The sequence below is a fragment of the Eretmochelys imbricata genome, chromosome 5 (assembly GCF_965152235.1).
Source record: "Eretmochelys imbricata isolate rEreImb1 chromosome 5, rEreImb1.hap1, whole genome shotgun sequence".
Taxonomy (NCBI): Eukaryota; Metazoa; Chordata; order Testudines; family Cheloniidae; genus Eretmochelys; species Eretmochelys imbricata.
This window is the reverse complement of record NC_135576.1, coordinates 83,433,891-83,454,770: the sequence shown is the minus strand read 5'-3', so window position 1 is coordinate 83,454,770 and position 20,880 is coordinate 83,433,891. Positions and strand designations below refer to the sequence as shown.

Genomic DNA, 20,880 nt, shown 5'->3' with positions numbered 1-20,880 from the left:
TCCCAAGTTACTGCTTGAATGGAAGTATTTCATCATCATATTTGACTCTAATGATAGTTTTTATAAAGAGGAAGCATGTGAAGAATACATGAGGAAAACCATCTCACCTCTTCTATAGTTCTGGCCTATAATTATTTATTTATAAAGTTAGGTCTGTTCTAACAGTTTTGGTACGGATTTACTTATAGTGGTTTGGAAACTGATAGTTAATCAGTGTCACCCCTAGGATGGGGCAGTTACACAGATTTCAAAATAAAAGTGTATAGGTACAAAAAACTGCATTTAAATCACAAGCCCTTAGTGACCACCTCCGTCACCTACTCTTAATACAATTATGGTAAGCGAACACAGCAGCCAAATCCATTTTAACTATATAAGCAAAATTAAGCATTCAGCAGGGATTTATATAAAACAAATAGACTACGAGTACTGGATCTATTCAAATATACAACCTACTTAAGAAGGGCAAAAGACTACAAAGAAATTTTACCTTTTGATCTTCAATCTCTTGTTCTTTCAGAAGTCGCTCAAGGTCAGCCATATCATTATGTTTAAATAACTTAACGTTACTTCGAGATGCCTGTAATCCTTTCTGAATAGCAAAGCAGGCAGCTTCATCTCTATAAACAGAGAATACTCTTTCATTTTGCACTTGGTTTGTTAATCACTTTTAAACAACAGCATAGGTCAATTATGTTTTTAGGCCTGCTTTACTTTTAAACTGCCTTGTATACTTATGTGTATAAATAAAATCTATGTTTTATTACACACAACTTTAAATAATTTAAAATTGGTTTCTAACACCTGTTATCCTCTGCGGCTATGTGGAGACATCTTTACACTTTCTAAAATGTACATTTCACAACTAGTTTCTCTCTAAAGCAAGGATCAGTGCACAGAAATCATACTAAAGTATTTTCTGGTTTCCAAATTATACTGAACTGTTCATATGAAATCACAACAAATATATGTAATTAACTATTTCCATTGAGAAGCCATTTTACTGTCTCTGCATCTAGGATGACTATCCGGCTTATTCTGTAGTTACCTATTTTTCATTGTGGCAGTTAAGGCTGGCATAATTCCCAAGACCAACATTCCATCAATAGGGGTATTATACTCCTAGAATTATCCATTGGTTCAAGTCTGAGGATGTGCCTGACCTCTCTTACCAGTCTTAAGAGTACTCATACTCATTCTTCCTCTTTTATTTCACCCTATGGGGAGCATTTGTCCCAGTTTTCCAGGCCTGGTAAGCCATTTCTTCAGACTTAAAGATGAATATGTAATTCTTCCCCAACTAAGTTATGCTTTTTGGTAATTTCTTAATTGGATATACCCGGAATTCCTTTTGAAGTTGGAAATCCCTCCTTCTGCATATACTGAACAATAGTCATTTAAGTTTTCAAACATCAAATTCATAACATGATGCTATGAATACCCCTTTTTTGTCAGTGATAAATACTGTGTGCTACTGAAGCAGAGACTCTTAGGGCACATTTATACTTAAGGCAGCGTGCAAGGTACAGACACCACATTCCCAGGTAGCATGGGTACAAACAGCAATGTAGATAGTGAGACACATCTTAGGCAAGTAGGGTGCCCTACATTCCTGAAGCCTTAGGTCATATTTCCTACACAGGCTCTCTACATGCCTAAGCAGTGCCTCTTCCTTGCCAAAGCCTTTCCTGGCTACAGTGAAAGGCTTTGGCAGCTCTGCCGCACGTAGCTACATGCTGCAGTGACAAACAGGGATGCAGCCTGACTCACTGCAGCGTGCAGCTACACATATGGTGCCCATACTTTATACACCACAGTAAGTATAGATTATAGCCTTACTGCAAAAAGAATAAATATGCATGAATTCAGCATATCAAGCTTAAAATATTCTGGTCACTCAATGCAGTGCATTTTAATTTGCTTTAATTTAAAATGTGAATACACAAACTGCAGCTTTTATTAAAAAGTCAAGAGAAACAAGTTAGGGAATGCAGCCTTAACCATGAGTCTACTGCTACTTATTGCATGGGTTTTTGTTCTCGCAGAATACAATCTAAGTTAACTACAGCCTATTTTCTCATCACAAAGTGGGATACATTTCTTTGGAGGAAAGAGGTTAGGTCTGAAGCTTTTCTGTTTATCCAGCAGAACCTTTCTATTGTAGCTTTGTGGTTGCAGAAACATTTTGCATGATAGGAAAGGCAAGATTTACTAACTCCCAAAGAAAGCATTCAGCTAGTAAGCACTTTTTCTTCATTAACTTTGAAGTGTTTTGTTATTTTAGACATTTGATACCAAATTTTGTCAACTGCTCTCCATACTATTGCAATAACTGCTTGTCAGATTGTCATCAACTCATTTTAATTGACAGTGTGAGTGAGGTAATTTGAAAGTAACCATAAGTTGTCAGCAGTATTTAATACAATAACTTCCAAAGATTTCTATAAACTAGTTATTTTTGCCCATAACAAGAACAAATGTTATCACTTATAAGCTTAGACTCTCTACACATCAACTTAATGCATTTTTAAGCATGCTAGAATCACAAAGATAGTACATTTGGGTCCTGACTTCTTATCAGATGCAGTTAGCTCTATAACTAAAGTTTCAAATTTTTTGCAATGTACCAGGTTTAAAGATTTAGGTTTTCTAGACCATCTACAGATTTTTTTCCTTTAAGCACTGTGTGCAAACCATTATGCATCAGGCATCACTGCTTCAAAGCAATGTTTAAAAAGCATACCCGAGTCTAAAGCACTGTTTTAAAATAGTTTACCTAGTAAATGGGTTTTTTTCTAAAGCTGAGTATGTTTTAGGTAGAAATTAAGATAGGCAATTAGGCATGGAACTGGTTACTTTGTAAAAGTGTCAATCGATTTTTAGAGTAGAACTAGATGTTCAAAGTTAAAATTGAAGCAAGCTGATTTTGTTTTAGAAGATAAAGATTGCAAATTCCTTGAGGTAATGTACTCATCATCCTATTTCTCTGTAAAACATCACATGCCACAATGGTGATCTGCAAATAATTTCGTAAGTTTCTATCAGAAGTGTAGTTTGTGGTACAACCCCCTTTTTTTTTTTTTTTTTTTGGTAAAGAGGGAAAGTAAGTCATTGCCATAATGCAATATAGGTAAGTGTAGCTTGAAATGTCACAGGGAAACCAGAAGGCAGTAGAAATATTTCTGAAAGTTATTTTATTTTTATTTAATATTCAAGTCTCTTCGGAATGAGTTCAGTACCTCACAGAAGCTTGCCTTCAAGCTGCTCCATTCAATCTTGCTTATGATTAAAATTCTTGCTCTGTCACAGTATTAGTTCTTTCAAAGATAATATTAGTCTTATGATAATTTTTGGCATGACAGAGCATCTGAATATCTAAGTATAAAGTGACCTATAGCCCCACTATCTGAGAAAGCATGTACCTGAGTTCTCACCTTCCATAGACAATTCAGGATTTAGACTGGCATGAGTGTTGTCAGACTTAATTTGTCAATCTGGGCTGGCCTCTCTCTCCCCTGACCCTTCTAACAGTTATGAAGGCATCAGTGCCCTGCAGGCAAGACAGAAAAACCTGCCCATCTCAAATGAGTTGCCAACGACACTGCACAATGGCTAATAGAGGAAAATTAACCACTGCAACCTTGCTATTCCTTGCATACATGGGGACATGTGTTCCCTCTTTAGGTGGCAATCATTGCCAAAGTCTGATTTTCTTGGGTAACAGCAACAACTGAAAGCTAGCAAATTTGGTCTGAAGAACAAATCAGAAGAGATAGGAGTTTTAGGCCCACTGATCAGTTTACATGTTAAATATTGTTATACAAACAAGGTTAAATTGCTCTACAAAGTGGTTTTATTAAAGTTTTCCTTTTATTCTTAGGACATTTAAACTTTTTCATTTTAATCCTGTCTGACTTTCAACCTACTGATCAAGCTTAAACCATTTCATGACAGCTTCTATTCATTGTAGACATTCAACTTTAGAAATATGTTCCAGATTCTCCTCTCTGTTCAGGCTGCTTTGCAGTGTGCAGCTGACAAGAAGTGGCTCTCCTGCAGTTGGCTATGCCATATTTAGGATCATCCCTGTGGGGCACAAGACCGTCTAGTGGCACAGAGTTGGTTTACAACTTCCCCACCATGACCCACTGAGATCACCAGTAGGTGATGCCACTTAAAGTGAGTTTCAAAATGTTCTAATTTAAGCCAGGGGAATTGCTTAATACACAGCCAGCCCAAATAGCCATCTTTGCATCCCTCCTTCTAAACTGCACTGTACGCTTCTCAGGAACAATTGAACATTAAATGTACAAATCTATGTGGAGATGCTCTATGTGGAGATGCAGTTATCTGGCTACAGAATACCAGAGACTTTTGAACACACACAATCAACGAGTTCTTCAAGATCTGAGTAATATTCCCCCCTCCCGCAACCCCCCCCTCCCCCAACAGAAATTTTACTCTGGGATCTCTGCAAGATAAGTGTTACTTACACAAACACTATGTCCCCTCGCTTTGAATATGCTGGAATAGCACTGGCAATTGTGGCAAATCCATATGAGTATATAATAGATTCCTCTGTCCTCATAAATTTTGCTAGTCGATCTTCCAATTCCAAGTGTACATCTGAGGAAAAAAAAATAAAATTCTTAGACAGTTAAATTGTTCTGCTTTTGTCGCAGAATGGCTTAACAGTTTGTACTCAGAAATGTAACACAGCCATGTATTGAAACAGAAATTTGCTAAGGAAGAGTGCAATTGTTTACCTCTAGTAACAGTGTCACAGTAAATGAATCACAAAACACCAAAGCTGATGAATCCATCCCTGATGGGCATTGAGTGGTGTTTGTCAAATTCAAGCATCAGAAGTTCTAATAGTTGTCAAACCATATACTGAAATATTTTTAAGTGTTACATATTTGTAGAGCTAATATGCTTGTGTACTCAGAATAGCAATGAGAATTTCCTTACACTTAGACTGTAAACACCATGGGGCACGGACTGCCTTTTTGTTCTGTTTGTACAGCGCCTAGCGCAATGAGGCCCTGGTCCATGACTGGGGTTCCTAGCTGCTACTGCAGTGCAGACAGTAATAAGCAACGCAATTTCCAGCAATTAACTTAATCCTGGCTGGCTGAACTTCTGTCCATCCTAACTCAGAAAAATCAACACAACCCAATATACTTGCCCAACACTGCACTGAAGCTTACGCCTTATTGCTTTGTTTTTACATGAACAGAGAAAAAGTGAAAAAAGGTAGACCATTCAGTAGTCTACAAATATTCTACTGCCCCAAGACTGATGTGTCTGTTATGGTATCAACGTTAAAGATGCAGGTTTTCAGATTTAAGAAAAAAAAGAAAAAAGAAAAAAACCAAACAGGAATTGCAGCAAGATCCTGGATTTGACCCATGATCTCCACATCATGTGAACCACAAATATATACCATTCCCCAGAAGTGTATTCTACTAGAGGCCTCATCTGGAGTACTGTGTCCAGTTTTGGGCCCCACACTACAAGAAGGATGTGGAAAAATTGGGAAGAGTCCAGCGGAGGGCAACAAAAATGATTAGGGGACTGGAACACATGACTTATGAGGAGAGGCTGAGGGAACTGGGGATGTTAGTCTTCAGAAGAGAAGAATGAGGGGGGATTTGATAGCTGCTTTCAACTACCTGAAAGGGGGTTCCAAAGAGGATGGATGTAGACTGTTCTCAGTGGAAGCAGATAACAGAACAAGGAGTAATGGTCTCAAGTTGCAGTGGGGGAGATTTAGGTTAGATATTAGGAAAAACTTTCACTAGAAGGGTGGTGAAACACTGGAATGCATTACCTAGGGAGGTGGTGGAATCTCCTTCCTTTGAAGTTTTTAAGGTCAGGCTTGACAAAGCCCTGACTGGGATGATTTAATTGGGGATCGGTCCTGCTTTGAGCAGCGGGTTGGACTAGATGACCTCCTGAGGTCCCTTCCAACCCTGATATTCTATGATTCTAAGTATATGTACATATTACTCTTTGCATATAATAGGTCTTCCCACTATAACCCTCATCCACGTGATCTGGAGCCATTTTATCCAGTCCTTTCAATACTTTAGAAACTGGAAGCCTTGGTCTACCACACCTCAATTTGCCTAGAGTATCACTGGTGCAAATAACCGGCTTTTAGTCTAAAATTCAATTTTTAACCACAAACCCTTTGTCAAAAAAAAGTTATTTCTGGCACTTAGAACCTACACTGATCAACATCTTCCAAATGGAGACAGCTGGAGTACCTCCCTAATGTAAGGGGACTGTTGTCCCCTTACTAAGGCTCAGTAGGGGTGTTTTGGTTGGCTAGCTCCCAGTATCAAAAGAAAGGGGAAGAGTCTATGGAAAATCAGGACCCTGAGACTAACAGTCTCCAGGAACGATGAGGAGAGGCCAATGCTCCTGGTCAGTCTGACTGACAGGCTAATCAGGAAGTCAGGAGGCCAGGGTGGGTCCCATCCTCCGTGTGAGCTGGAATTGGCGGGGTCAAACAGAGAGCAGGGGCCCAAGCTGAGCTGTGCCAGCCAGCGGGGCCAGAGATACAGCCCAGAGTGAGCAGATCCTGTGCTGGGAGCAGAGTTGCAGCCACAGAGCCAGAGAAGCAGTCCAGGAGGCTGGAGGAAGAGCAGCAGAATCAGTGCTGAGGAAGGGTGGAGCTAGGGCTGGAGCCAGGTGTGGTGAGCAACTGGGGCCAGCCAAGGAGGAACCCTGGGCAAAGGGCCCAGCACAGAAATACACCCCCAGCCAAGGGTCCTTGCAGGCCAGACTGGGAAGGGGATCTTAACCTGATGGGGGGCTGACGCTGGGAAGAAGGGTCCAACCACCCAAAGCCCGGAGGTGTGTGACCACCACCAGAGCAAGTGTCCAATCCACAGCATCCCTGCAGCACAGCCAGAGCCTGAGAAGAAGGCCTGGGACCTGCAAGAAACAGACTGTGAACTGCCCTGACATGCCAGAGATACTGTTTGTGACGTTCCCTGCCACAGAGCTGGGTGATGTGTTTTCCTTTAATCTTTCCCATTTTTCCTTATTTTTTTTAAATTAATTGTTGATTAAATAACTTGCATTTGCTTTAGATTGTATGTAATATCAGTGGGTCAGGGAAGTGCCCAGTGCAGAGACAGTACCCTGGAGTGGGGACACCCTTGCCCCGCCTAGGTGACCGCAGCAGGGTTGGGGGTCGAGCCCCCCAGGAATCCTGGGCCCAGCCTTGTTAGGGTTACGAGGACTCTTCCAGACAGAAGAGTGGAAGGGAAGTCCTCAAGGGCAGGGAGACCTCTGGGTAAAGGAAGTGGAAGCAAGGACTCAGATCCTTTCACTAGCCCACCTCACTGGGGTTGTGCAGAAGCCAGGAAAGTTCCCCACAATACAAAGCATATGCAACTTAATCTTGTGGGGGCCCCTGTGGCATGGGGCCCTGGGCTGTTGCTCTGCTTGCTATACCCTAATGCTGGTCCTGGCTTTTATATGCAGAAAAACAGTTGTTGTGGCACATGTGGGCTGTGGAGTTTTTATAGCATGTCGGTGGGGGCCTCAGAAAGAGAAAGGTTGAAAACCCCTGGTCTAGAGGGGAAAAAAAAGAAAGCTTTCTAGAGAGGCGTATGTGGATGACTTATGCCTTTCAATAAAAATACTTTATATGAAAGCTCAGAACATCAGGCAGCTATCTGGGGAAATAGGGAGAGAAGACTACATCTATAGATTTACTAAGCTTTAATTGATAGATACAAACACCACACACACAGTGAAGGGGCTCTATATACAGAAAACATTGTTATTTGCAGCAACCAGGAAGTGAACATAATCAGTTTCTCATTTAAAACTTAATACTTGACAATCATGATAAGTTACAAAAGTGTTGCCAATATGTAAGAGTCCGAACACTCAGGTCTGCTAGAGGTGGGTAGTGAGACTACTGCAATGAGTGAGAAATCTGTAGCACACCCAAAGTATACACAGCACCAAAAAAGAGAATGAATTTTATGTAATACAAACAGAATACGGCTTAACACAAAAAGTAAGACCAGCAGGACTCTATTCATGATCCTGAAAAGCTCAAGTCCAGAGAAAGCCAGGAACCTAGTCTGGGACCTAGCCAGAAAGTTGACTGAACAGATGAAGCTGAAATTGAACAGTCGCTGACTTCTCAATCTCCTTGCCTAGGTCTGAGATTGGGTGATAATGTGAAGGTATATCACGCACAAGCATTAATAGTGAAGGGACATCACAGATATATACCACTTTCCTTGAGAAACCAGGACAGTCAGATCCCCAAAGAACCCAGAAGATCACAGACAGTGACCAAATCAAATGCAAAAATATACAGCCACCAGTTAGAAGCCCATGATTCTCATATTGAAGAAGACTAGAGACACCAGCCTGGAGCCTCTCATTCACAAAACACCCCAACTTGTCTCCACAATCCATTTGAAGAAATTACTAAGAAGGTGAGAGTCACTTAACTAACCAAGAGTTAGTCTGGCCTCAGCCATAAACAATGCAAAGAACATTAGCCCTGGTCTACACTAGGAGTTGAGATCAAATTTAGCAGCGTTAAATCGATTTAACCCTGCACCCGTCTACACGACGAAGACCTTTTTTCGACTTAAACGGCACTTAAAATCGATTTCTTTACTCCACCCCTGACAAGGGGATTAGTGCTGAAATCGGCCTTGCCAGGTCGAATTTGGGGTAGTGTGGATGCAATTCGACAGTATTGGCCTTCAGGAGCTATCCCAGAGTGCTCCATTGTGACTGCTCTGGACAGCACTTTCAACTCAGATGCACTGGCCAGGTAGACAGGAAAAGGCCTGTGAACTTTTGAATCTCATTTCCTGTTTGGCCAGTGTGGCAAGCTGCAGGTGAGCGCACAGCTCATCAGCAGAGGTGACCATGATGGAGTCCCAGTATCGCAAAAGAGCTCCAGCATGGACCAAACGGGAGGTACGGGATCCAATTGCTGTATGGGGAGAGGAATCCGTGCTATCAGAACTCCATTCCCGGTTTCAAAATGCCAAAACTTTTGTCAAAATCTCCCAGGGCATGAAGGACAGAGGCCATAACAGGGACCTGAAGCAGTGCCGCGTGAAACTTAAGGAGCTGAGGCAAGCCTACCAGAAAACCAGAGAGGCAAATGGCAGCTCCGGGTCAGAGCCCCAAACATGCCGCTTCTATGATGAGCTGCATGTCATTTTAGGGGGTTCAGTCACCACTACTCTAACAGTGTGCTTGGACTCCGTCAATGGAGAGGGAGGCAACATGGAAGCAAGTTTTGGGGACGAGGAAGATGATGATGATGAGGTTGTAGATAGCTCACAGCAAGCAAGCGGAGAAACCAGTTTTCTAGACAGCCAGGACTGTTTCTCACCATGGACCTGGAGCCAGTACCCCCCTGAACCCACTCAAGGCTGTCTCCTGGACCCGCCAGGTGGAGAATGGACCTCTGGTGAGTGTACCTTTTTAACTAGTATACATGGTTTAAAAGCAAGTGTGTTTAATGATTAATTTGCCCTGGCATTCGCGGCCAGTACAGCTACTGGAAAAGTCTGTTAACATGTCTGGGGATGGAGTGGAAATCCTCCAGGGACATCTCCATAAAGCTCTCCTGGATGTACTCCCAAAGCCTTTGCAAAAGGTTTCTGGGGAGGGCATCCTTATTCTGTCCACCATGGTAGGATACTTTACCACGCCAGGCCAGTAGCAAGTAGTCAGGAATCATTGCAAAACAAAGCATTGCAGCGTATGTTTGCTGGCGTTCAAACAACATCCATTCTTTATCTCTCTGTTTTATCCTCAGGAGAGTGATATCATTCTTGGTCACCTGGTTGAAATAGGGTGCTTTTCTTAAGGGACATTCAGAGGTGCCTTTCCCTGCTGGGCTGTTTGCCTGTGGCTGAACAGAAATGTTCCCAGCTGTTAGCCACGCGGTGGTGGGAGGGGTTAGCCCAAGTGGTGGGTAGAGGCAAAATGCGACCTTGTAATGAAAGCACATGTGCTATGTATGCAATGTTAACAGCAAGGTTCACCGTGAAAGAGTGTACCCATTGTTCTATAAAATGTGTCTTTTTAAATACCACTGTCCCTTTTTGTTTCCTCCACCAGCTGCATGTGTTTCAAGGATCACAGGACCTTCTCCTTCCCAGAGGCTAGCGAAGATTAGAAGGAAAAAAAAAAAAAAGCACTTGCGACGAAATGTTCTCTGAGCTCATGCTGTCTTCCCACACTGACAGAGCACAGGAAAATACGTGGAGGCAGACAATGTCAGAGTGCAGGAAAGCACAAAATGAACGCGAGGAGAGGTGGTGGGCTGCAGAGAGTAAGTGGCGGGCTGAAGATAAAAGGTGGCGGCAGCGTGATGACAGGAGGCAGGATTCAACGCTGAGGCTGCTGGAGGATCAAACTAATATGCTCCAGTGTATGGCTGAGCTGCAGGAAAGGCAGCTGGAGCACAGACTGCCGCTACAGCCCCTGTGTAACAAGTCGCCCTCCTCCCCAAGTTCTGTAGCCTTCTCACCCAGATGCCCAAGAACGTAGTGGGGGGGGGGCATCCGGCCACTCCACCCCAGAGGATTGCCCAAGCAACAGAAGGCTGGCATTCAATAAGTTTTAAAATGCTGTGTGGCCTTGTCCTTCCCTCCTCCACCACCCCACTCGGTGCTTTCCTCCTCCACTACCCCTCCCGGGCTACTTTGGCAGTTATCAAATTAATAAAGAATGCATGAACGTGAAGCAACGACTATTGCCTCTGCAAGCGGTGATCGAAGGGGGGATGGGAGGGTGGTTAGCTTACAGGGAAGTAGAGTGAACCGGGGGGGGGGGGGGGGGGTCATCAAGGAGAAACAAACAGAACTTTCACACCGTAGCCTGGCCAGTCATGAAACTGGTTTTCAAAGCTTCTCTGATGCGCACTGTGCCCTCCTGTGCTCTTCTAACCGCCCTGGTGTCTGGCTGCGCGTAACCAGCGGCCAGGCGATTTGCCTCAACCTCCCACCCCGCCATAAATGTCTCCCCCTTACTCTCACAGATATTGTGGCGTGCACAGCAAGCAGCAATAACAGTGGGAATATTGGTCTCGCTGAGGTCTAAGAGAGTCAGTAAACAGCGCCAGTGCGCTTTTAAACGTCCAAATGCACATTCTACTACCTTTCTGCACTTGCTCAGCCTGTAGTTGAACAGCTCCTGACTACTGTCCAGGCTGCCTGTGTACGGCTTTATGAGCCATGGCATTAAGGGGTAGGCTGGGTCCCCAAGGATACATATAGGCATTTCAACATCCCCAACAGTTATTTTCTGGTCTGGGAATAAAGTCCCTTCCTGCAGCTTTTGAAACAGACCAGAGTTCCTGAAGATGCAAGCGTCATGTACCTTTCCCGGCCATCCCACGTGGATGTTGGTGAAACGTCCCTTGTGATTCACCAGTGCTTGCAGCATTATTGAAAAGTACCCCTTGCGGTTTATGTACTCGGCGGCTTGGTGCTCCGGTGCCAAGATAGGGATATGGGTTCCGTCTATGGCCCCACCACAGTTAGGGAATCCCATTGCAGCAATGACCTGCACAATGACCTGCACAGCAATGACCTCCACATTTCCCAGGGTCACTACCCTTGGTATCAGCAGACCTTTGATTGCGTTGGCTACTTGCATCACAGCAGCCCCCACAGTAGATTTGCCAACTCCAAATTGATTCCCGACTGACCGGTAGCTGTCCGGCGTTGTAAGCTTCCACAGGGCTTATCATAAATATAAAGGGAAGGGTAAACCCCTTTAAAATCCCTCCTGGCCAGAGGAAAAATCCTCTTACCTGTAAAGGGTTAAGAAGCTAAAGGTAACCTCGCTGGCACCTGACCAAAACGACCAATGAGGAGACAAGATACTTTCAAAAGCTGGGAGGAGGGAGAAAAACAAAGGGTCTGTGTCTGTCTGTATAATGCTTTTGCCGGGGACAGAACAGGAATGGAGTCTTAGAACTTAGTAAGTAATCTAGCTAGGTATGTGTTAGATTATGATTTCTTTAAATGGCTGAGAAAATAGCTGTGAATAGAATGAATATTCCTGTCTGTGTGTCTTTTTTGTAACTTAAGGTTTTCCCTAGAGGGATTCTCTAGGTTTTGAATCTAATTACCCTGTAAGGTATTCACCATCCTGATTTTACAGAGGTGATTTTTTTTTTATTTCTGTTAAAGTCTTCTTGTAAGGAAACTGAATGCTTTTTCATTGTTCTCAGATCCAAGGGTTTGGGTCTGTGGTCACCTATGCAAATTGGTGAGGATTTTTACCAAACCTTCCCCAGGAAGTGGGGTGCAAGGGTTGGGAGGATTTTGGGGGGAAAGACTTTCCAAACTACGTTTTTTCAGGAACCCAGATAAAGTTTGGTGGTGGCAGTGGAAGTCCAAGGGTAAAATAGTTTGTACCTTGGGGAAGGTTTAACCTAAGCTGGTAAAAGTAAGCTTAGGAGGTTTTCATGCAGGTCCCCACATCTGTACCCTAGAGTTCAGAGTGGGGAAGGAACCTTGACAGGGCTATTGCCACTCGCTTCTCAACTGTGAGGGCTGCTCTCATCTTGGTATTCATGCGCTTCAGGGCAGGGGAAAGCAAGTCACAAAGGTCCATGAAAGTGCCCTTACGAAGGCGAAAGTTTTGCAGCCACTGGGAATCATCCCAGACCTGCAACACTGTGCGGTCCCTCCAGTCTGTGCTTGTTTCCTGGGCCCAGAATTGGCGTTCCACAGCATGAACCTGCCCCATTACAGCACCATGATGCCCACATTGCCAGGGCCCGTGCTTTGAGAGAAGTCTGTGTCCATGTCCTCATCACTCTCGTCACCACGCTGATATCGCTTACTAGCCCGGTTTCGCTTTGGCAGGTTCTAGTGCTGCATATACTGCTGGATAAAGCACGTGGGTTTAATGTGCTCCTAATTGCCAAAGTAATCTGAGTGGGCTCCATGCTTGCTGTGGTATGGCATCTGCATGGAAAAAAGGCGCGGAACGATTGTCTGCCATTGCTCTGACGAAGAGAGGGGCAACTGACAACATGGCTTACAGGGAATTAAAATCAACAAAGGGGGTGGCTTTACATCAAGGAGAAACAAAAACAACTGTCACACAGAATGGCCCCCTCAAGGATTGAACTCAAAACCTTGGGTTTAGCAGGCCCATGCTCAACCTACTGAGCTATCCCTCCCGCCTGTATTCCAGGCAGGACTGACTCTCCATTAAACTTTTCAAGGTGCCCCTGATAAACCTCACCGAAACGATTGTTGGCCGTTGATTTCACGGAAGGAGGGAGAGGGGAGCAAATGAATACAAAACAAATCTGGTCTATTTCTTGTTTTGAAACATTCCATCTATCTTTTACATCTTTGGCTGGCAGCAGACGGTGCAGTAGGACTGCCAGCCATCCTCATCTCCTGGCTGCTCGGCAGAAGACGGTGCAATACGACTGCCGGCGGGACTAAAGAGAATGACCTGGTCGAGTCACTCCTATTTCAGTCCCTGGGCCCACGTCTGCCCAGGCGCTCCTGACCGATCTTACCGAGGCGGCCAAGAGCACCTAGGACATGATGACGACGGTTATCAGGCCTATTGCACCGTCTGCTGCCACAAGGCAATGAGCTACTGCTGTGTAGCAATGCAGTACCGTGTCTGCCAGCACCCAGGAGACGTACAGTGACAGTGAGCTGAGCGGGGTCCAGGCTTGCCATGGTATGGCGTCTGCACAGGTAACCCAGGAAAAAAGGCGCAAAATGATTGTCTGCCGTTGCTTTCATGGAGGGAGTGAGGGAGGGCCTGACATGTACCCAGAACCACGCACGACAATGTTTTTGCCCCACTAGGCATTAGGACCTCAACCCAGAATTCCAATGGGTGGCAGAGACTGCGGGAACTGTGGGATAGCTACCCACAGTGCAACGCTCCGGAAGTCGATGCTAGCCTTGGTACTGTGGAAGCATTCCGTTGAGTTAATGCTCTTAGAGCATTTTGTGTGGGGATACACACAATCCACTATATAAAAGGATTTCTAAAAAACTGACTTCTATAAATTCGACCTAATTTCGTAGCGTAGACACACCCTTAGACTCAATCATAGCTCGCCTGCATATCGGCACAAATTCCACATACAAGATATCTCCTCTAAAGCCTTTGAGCAAGTTTTTTGAAGTCCCAGAAATTACCACTGAACTAGTGACTCCTGGACACAGGGCTGCCAATATATGGTGAGGAAGTCAAGGAATCAAAAGCATCCATAAATGCTCACTAGTAACTATTATTAGATGGCTATCGCCTTGGTTGGAGAGGCAGATCAGATATGTTGTGACATTAATGAACAAAGTCTGCAGGATTAAGTCTCAAAGGCTGCAATGCAACAATCTTGCTCTAGCAAATATGAAATATTTATCAAATTTAAACACAAAGTGATTGCCTGACCACTCAATAGGGCTGACCTGACTAAATGAAATATCTAAACCAGCCTTCTGGAGAAATCAAACATATGGTTGATGCCAAGGGAGCTCTCTACAACCATCTCTGTTAACAAAAGAATCCATGACTCCCAGGGAGTGACATGAAAGCTCACAAGACAAGACAACATTTTAAGCCTGTAACTATCCTGCCCTTTACGTCTGAGTGGAGACAGCAAAGGAATAATAAATGCCATAATTCTGTAATGAAATATTAGAGAAGCTAGTTTCACAACTAAGCTGATTATAAATAAAAAAACCAAAAAAAAAAACCAAAAAAACAACCTACACATTGAAATTTGTCACAACTAGAACTCTTCCCACCACAAAAAGTCTTAATGTTTCTTGTAGAGGATATTTCATTCTGAATACAGTATTATACAAATAAGACAAGTTTCATCATTAGAATTTTAAAATATACAGAAGTCAGACTGCCCTCTTGTGGTCTATTTAGCATTTAATGAAGGAGTTTAAAGTGCATTTCTACTTCAACCATTTTAAACACGTTTCCCAGTATGGCAAATTCCACAGCATTATAAACAAGTGAAATTTTGAAACATAAGGAAGCGTCTAAAGAGAAAAAAAGTATAGTAACAATTTACTTGACAAGTAATTTCTATATATCCTGGCTGTTACTGACCTTATGTATTAGAAGACAGTTGGGTAGCTAGTAGTAATGAAAATAGCTACTTTATTACATCTTTTAAAAACACTTAAATATTTCTCAGTCTTGACTGGATTGTGCATATTCCCTCTTTTAGACTCAAACCCATCATCATTTAATTGTACTTATTTGGACTCTAGTTTATCCACATTCTCTCTATGGTGCCCTAAACTCAATACGTCAAATTCAGCATTATGACTTGGCTAAAGGATCTGTTAGATGGACTACGTGAGAAGCGCCTTTTGTTTAAACACTTGTTTAATTTAATTTAATTTTAACAATGATAAGCATCACAGATCATTAGCAATCATACCAAAAAGTCTGTTGTGTGCCAGCCATTCCCTGCATTGAGAAACAGACAGCGTACAGAGTACCTATTTTGGAAATACCCAATACCTCAATATGAAAATCTTTAAAATAAGATGAATTAAAAGCATGTTAGTAATAGAAAGCAAAGTTATACTTACCAAAAGTGCCGTAAAACCCTCTAGGTCCACAAGTACCAACTCCGTACTTCCTCAAAGATGCCTGGGCTGCATTCTTTAGTGAAAACATTACATGAGAAACAACATTTAGCTTATTTCTACAATAATATATTCTGCACAATTCACATTGTCAATTTTACATAATTGTCAACATTGTTTTTCTTGTTCCATATAAGTTATACAGCCATAGAACCAAATGCAATTAAAATGTTGTACAACAACTAATTTTGTAAACTCATTTGCCAATGAGACTTTACTATTTTAATCAGGTATTTAGGCTTAGTTTACTGTATAACAATATTACACCGATGGTACACTGAGGAAAAAAGTACCTAGTAGGTACCAATAAGTTAACTTTAAAATCAAGCAACTATATACGATTCCATACCTACTGAAATATCAGCCATTTCAGTAGTACTGTTCTAGCTGAAGGACAAATTTATATTTCACAAAAAGGCAAAGATTATATTCTACCACCACCTCAGAAGTGTATTATTTACTTTGTCCTTTATTTCCTTCACACAAAGAAACTAAGGAAAGATTTTCAAAAGCACCTTATGGAGTTACACACCACTGCAAATCTCACTGAGACAACAGTTGCCTTGAGATGTTTAATTTAATAATAACGTAACAGTCACCTACTAATTTAAGAACTTTCATTTTGATGACAACCTATATAGTAAATGTCACCCTATCTACTTTGGTATTTCACATAAGTAAACTATATTCCTTAAAACTTCAGGAGCATGAAGAAAACTAGCTAAACTCTCTCTCAAAATGAAGAAAAGGAGTACTTGTGGCACCCTAGAGACTAACCAATTTATTTGAGCTTACAAAAGCTTATGCTCAAATAAATTGGTTAGTCGCTAAGGTGCCACAAGTACTCCTTTTCTTTTTGTGAATACAGACTAACACGGCTGCTACTCTGAAACCTCTCAAAATAAAGTTTTCAAGCCGACACCATCCATCAATGACTGCACTATACACAGCTATAAACTAGTTATAATCTTCTCTGTTTTTATCAATATCAGTTGGGGAGAGTGCCTCTTCAACACCTGAGGAGAAGGAGGAAGTCACTTCTATCAGATTACCTCCTTTACAATAAGAAAAGGAATATTAGATTAAACATTAATTGAAAAAATTATTCAGCTCTTGCAACAAGATTATATATAGTTCTGAATACAACCTGAACAAGTTATAAAAACTGATTTGACTTTGTCTTCTTATACAGAAAGCAGTTTGAATGGAATACTCAGGGCCATGAAAAGATCAAAGTTTAAGCGCATCGCCCCCTTTCCTGCAAAGCATGGGCATGATCCTGTTAACACCTCAATATTTGGCACAATGCGTACTATTGTACCATGATTAGTCTCACTGAAGCCAGTGAGCGTACTGAGAGTAGCAAGCACTATGCCACAAAGAAAGAAGTCCATAAACTCCTCTATCAGATGCCATTTAGAATCTCAAAGTTTTTCACTAAGTTTTTCTAGAAGATACTTCCTGAAGTGTTTTTAAACAATTCTCTCTGTAGTCTTTATTTTTGGTTACAAAATTTAAACTCTGTCACTTTTTCTAATCTGAAAGAATGACAGGGTAGATGAGGCTGTTTATTTCCCAAAGAATTCTGTTTGGTTGTGCTAAAATTGCTAGCCCATATAAAAGCAAGGATAATCAAGGAAGGGGAAAAAATTGATTATCTACCCAACTTTGGAAGAACTTACATATAGGGAATTGTCCTTTTCAAACCTATAAATGCCTCAGAATTGAACACAATTATGGATAAAATTTTGTCACAGCAAAATTAGGTAAAATTCACGGAACAGTCATGGTAAAAACGGACAAAATCAGTGTATGGTCACTGCAGGGCTGAAGCCTGAGCCTGGCCACCCAGGGCTGAAGCCTGAGCCCCACCACCTGAGACTGAAGCCCCAGAAGTCACAGACATCTGTTAAAGTCATGGAATCTGTGACCAAACAGTATCTTATTTATAATATACAAACTACAATGATGCATATACTGCCATATTTAAATGTTGATTACAGTTTTGCCATTTAAATTCCTAGCACTTTCACACTTCCAGTATACACTGGAAATAACTGAGGCATAACACAAGTTATTGCTATCCATTTATTTCATGTTGTTACCAGACTGCACTCAAGTGGAAAAACCCCTCACCCAAGAATACTTATTTAATATTTGCATATGGCTTTGAACATGTCTAAATATAAATGCTAAATGTTTTTAATTTTGGTAATTCCTATGAGGTAGGTATGTAAAGATCTTTTCTTTACAAATAAAGAAATGTAAGCAGAGGTGAAGTGACCTGCTCAAGGTCACATGGTAAGGCATCAGCAGAACTAGGCTTAGGATGTGATGTGGATGAAGACTACTACTATGCTAAGTGTTTGAGAGAGTCATATTTTGAAGTCATCCCCAAACTCAAGATAAAATGCAATAGCACATTTTTAAAAATCCCTTTGTATATAACTGTGCAATCATATAACCCACTCACCTTTACTCTTTCGTTATCCAGAAGTCCAAGAAAGTTAAAGGATGCAAAATTTATACATTCCTTGCCGTTCACTATAATTTTATGACTTGGGGGGCTACAAAAATATAAAAACAGTGCTATAGTTAAAGTTAAATATTTGTCCATTTCATAATGGTCAACCAGTACACGGATTTTTTTTTTTAAAAACATAGTAAGATTAATTAAAACATGATTTTTCCCCCCCATTCTGCCATGTTTTCAAAGTCTTAATTTTACTCTGAACCTAATGCCATGTCTACACTACCACTTATGTCGGCAAAACCTTATGTTGCTCGGGGGGCAGGGGGGGAGAGAAGAGAAGAGAGGGAGGTTCACAACCTCGAGCGACACAAGTGGTAGTGTGTACAGTGCTATGTCAGCAGGAGAGCTTCTCCCACCGACATAGCTACCGCCGCTTGTTGGGGGTGGTTTAATCATGTCGATGGGAGAGCTCTCTCCTGTTGCCATAGAGTGGCCACACAAGATCTTGCATCGGTACAGCTGAGGTGGTGTAAGCATTCTATGTAGACATAGCCTAAATACAATACAAACAGATATATTAACCACAGCATCTTGTCAAATTCCAGTTTGAAAATTATATTCTGCCTACCTAAAATCCCATCTCTTAAACTAAATGGAGTATTCTCCGAAGTTCTGTTCTGAACTGTTTAGGATTGCTGCTTGTTTAAATAATTGCTGGTTCATGTCACAAAGGTGATATATTTAAGTAATGGTTAAAACTTCTCCTTTGTATAATTTGCAAAATGCATTTGGGATCCTTTGGAATAAGAGATGCTATATATAAACAAAAGATAAAAGTGGGATTTAAAAGTTCCCTCCCACTTCGCTAACAAGAGTTAACTAAAAAACAATAGTTTCATCATAAAGCAAGATCACCCTTGCAAACACGTATGGAAAAAAGTTATAAAAATAAAAAGGCACCAAGTTTGTGCAGACACTGAACACAAGATGCTTTAGAATGCTTGGGAAATCTGACATGCTAGATTTCATTCTGTTTAATTCATAGAAGTTAAAGTAATTCCAGGAACTGTTTTTGCTAGGAGTCAGCCAGCCAGCCAAAGAACCAGGATTTGGAAATAAAAATCAAGCAATGACGACAAAAAATAGTGCAGACAAAAATGTGACCAGAGCAAAATGTTCAGCATAATCTAGAACGAGCAGCCTGTACCAGGAGAATAATGAAATCTTTTACACTGCAAGCATTTTACCAGACACCTTTACTGAAGCAATGAAAAAATCTGATTATTTAAGAGTTTGCATTAGCACTAGCTAACTCAGTTTGACTTGCTTTTCCTAAATTTAGGCATCAGGCCAGAAACCCCTAATGTCTAACCTACAGATTAATCAGACCTCGGTGTTTTATACTTTCTAACAGTGATTATAAATGCTAAAGACACTACTAACTCAACATTAAAGTTTTGTTTAATAACAAAGTAACAGGAAGTAAAGTACTAACGTAATGATTGAATACAAAAACCATTTCTCCAAGCTTGTCTAAGCAGGGAATAAACAATATTATGTGACCTATATATACACAATCAAAACCGACCAAGACCGCTCAAATATCAAACTTCCTCGGACAATTGCTTCAAAACTGTTTTCTGACCCTAGTTCACCAAACAATTTTTAATACATTTTGAATGAGTTAAGTTTGGAGAAAGTTTTAAGTTGAACAAACCACAAACAGAAAGAGGCTAAATTTGAATTCACTACAAATTGTAAGAAATGTTTCAGCTTACTGCACACAAGGGTTCATAACTTTGAAAAAACATGGATTCAGTTTCCTTCAAACTTGTTAATTCCGAAGATCAAACTAATGAGAAAAATCAGCAAAACAGTTTTGAAAAGTGTTCAATTAACTCGCTGTATGTCCTTCTGAAATGCATCTCTAAGGTCCTGGCCATTTAAACATGCCCACAAGTAACCAGACAGGTTAGTAGTCCCGTTGAGGTCAAAGAAGTTCTCATGTACATACGTTTTTGCAAGTTCAGGGCTGCTTATTGCAATGATCAGTACATTCCCAGATGCAATTTTTTAAACGCTATTAACTTTGGTAATTAAAATAATTCCCCATCACTCCCCAACCCCTTAGGCCCAGTAAAGACACACAGTGTTCACTGAGAGCTTGCCATGGACAGTCTCAAAACTGTAGCCCTACTTAAGGAAGGTATGGTCAGATTCCACTCTCATATTTCAGATTGATAAGATTTTGTTCAAGCTTCTAAAGAAGCATTATCCTTGGGCAAAGACCAAACATGGAAAACTTCAGTCCAAATTGCAATTGGAAAGCTATAAGCATATGGAAACAAGATACTGAATTCTGTAAACAACTTTGCAACCTCAGTTATAGCAGGTGCTACAAGATGAAAACTTCACAAAGAAGCATGGGAATGTGGAGCAGCCTTAAAGCATTAGTGTTTTTTTATGCTCCGCAGTTCCTACAGTATCACCTATGGGACCACTAGTTATAATCAGACATTGTTTTTATATAAACTAAGAATGTGGGCCACTCAAAGAATTCCAAGTGATGTTTATCCAATCAATACACATGTAGATTCCATGATGTCTTTTGGGGGTCCTAAGACTCCAAATCTGTGCTTGGGGCTTTCACTGATATCGGGAGTTGCAGACAGAGGCAAACACTGAATTTCATCTTCAACATAAAACACAAAGATATATCAAAAGTTATAAGAA

At 41.4% G+C, this 20,880-nt stretch overlaps 1 protein-coding gene across 3 annotated transcripts in view; it reads right to left on the bottom strand.

Annotated features, from left to right (window-relative positions):
- Positions 1 to 20,880, bottom strand: part of SPTLC1 (serine palmitoyltransferase long chain base subunit 1) — a 52,682-nt gene that overhangs the window by 20,219 nt on the left and 11,583 nt on the right. Inside the window, exons 4-7 of one of the 3 annotated variants that reach the window (XM_077817416.1) lie at positions 18,148 to 18,241; positions 15,618 to 15,690; positions 4,494 to 4,626; positions 491 to 620 (exon numbers count right to left, since the gene is read on the bottom strand). In XM_077817416.1, coding sequence (XP_077673542.1) covers positions 491 to 620; positions 4,494 to 4,626; positions 15,618 to 15,690; positions 18,148 to 18,241 — 430 coding nt within the window. The remainder of the gene's footprint in view (positions 1 to 490; positions 621 to 4,493; positions 4,627 to 15,617; positions 15,691 to 18,147; positions 18,242 to 20,880) is intronic. The other 2 variants (XM_077817417.1, XM_077817418.1) reach the window with 2 other exon arrangements.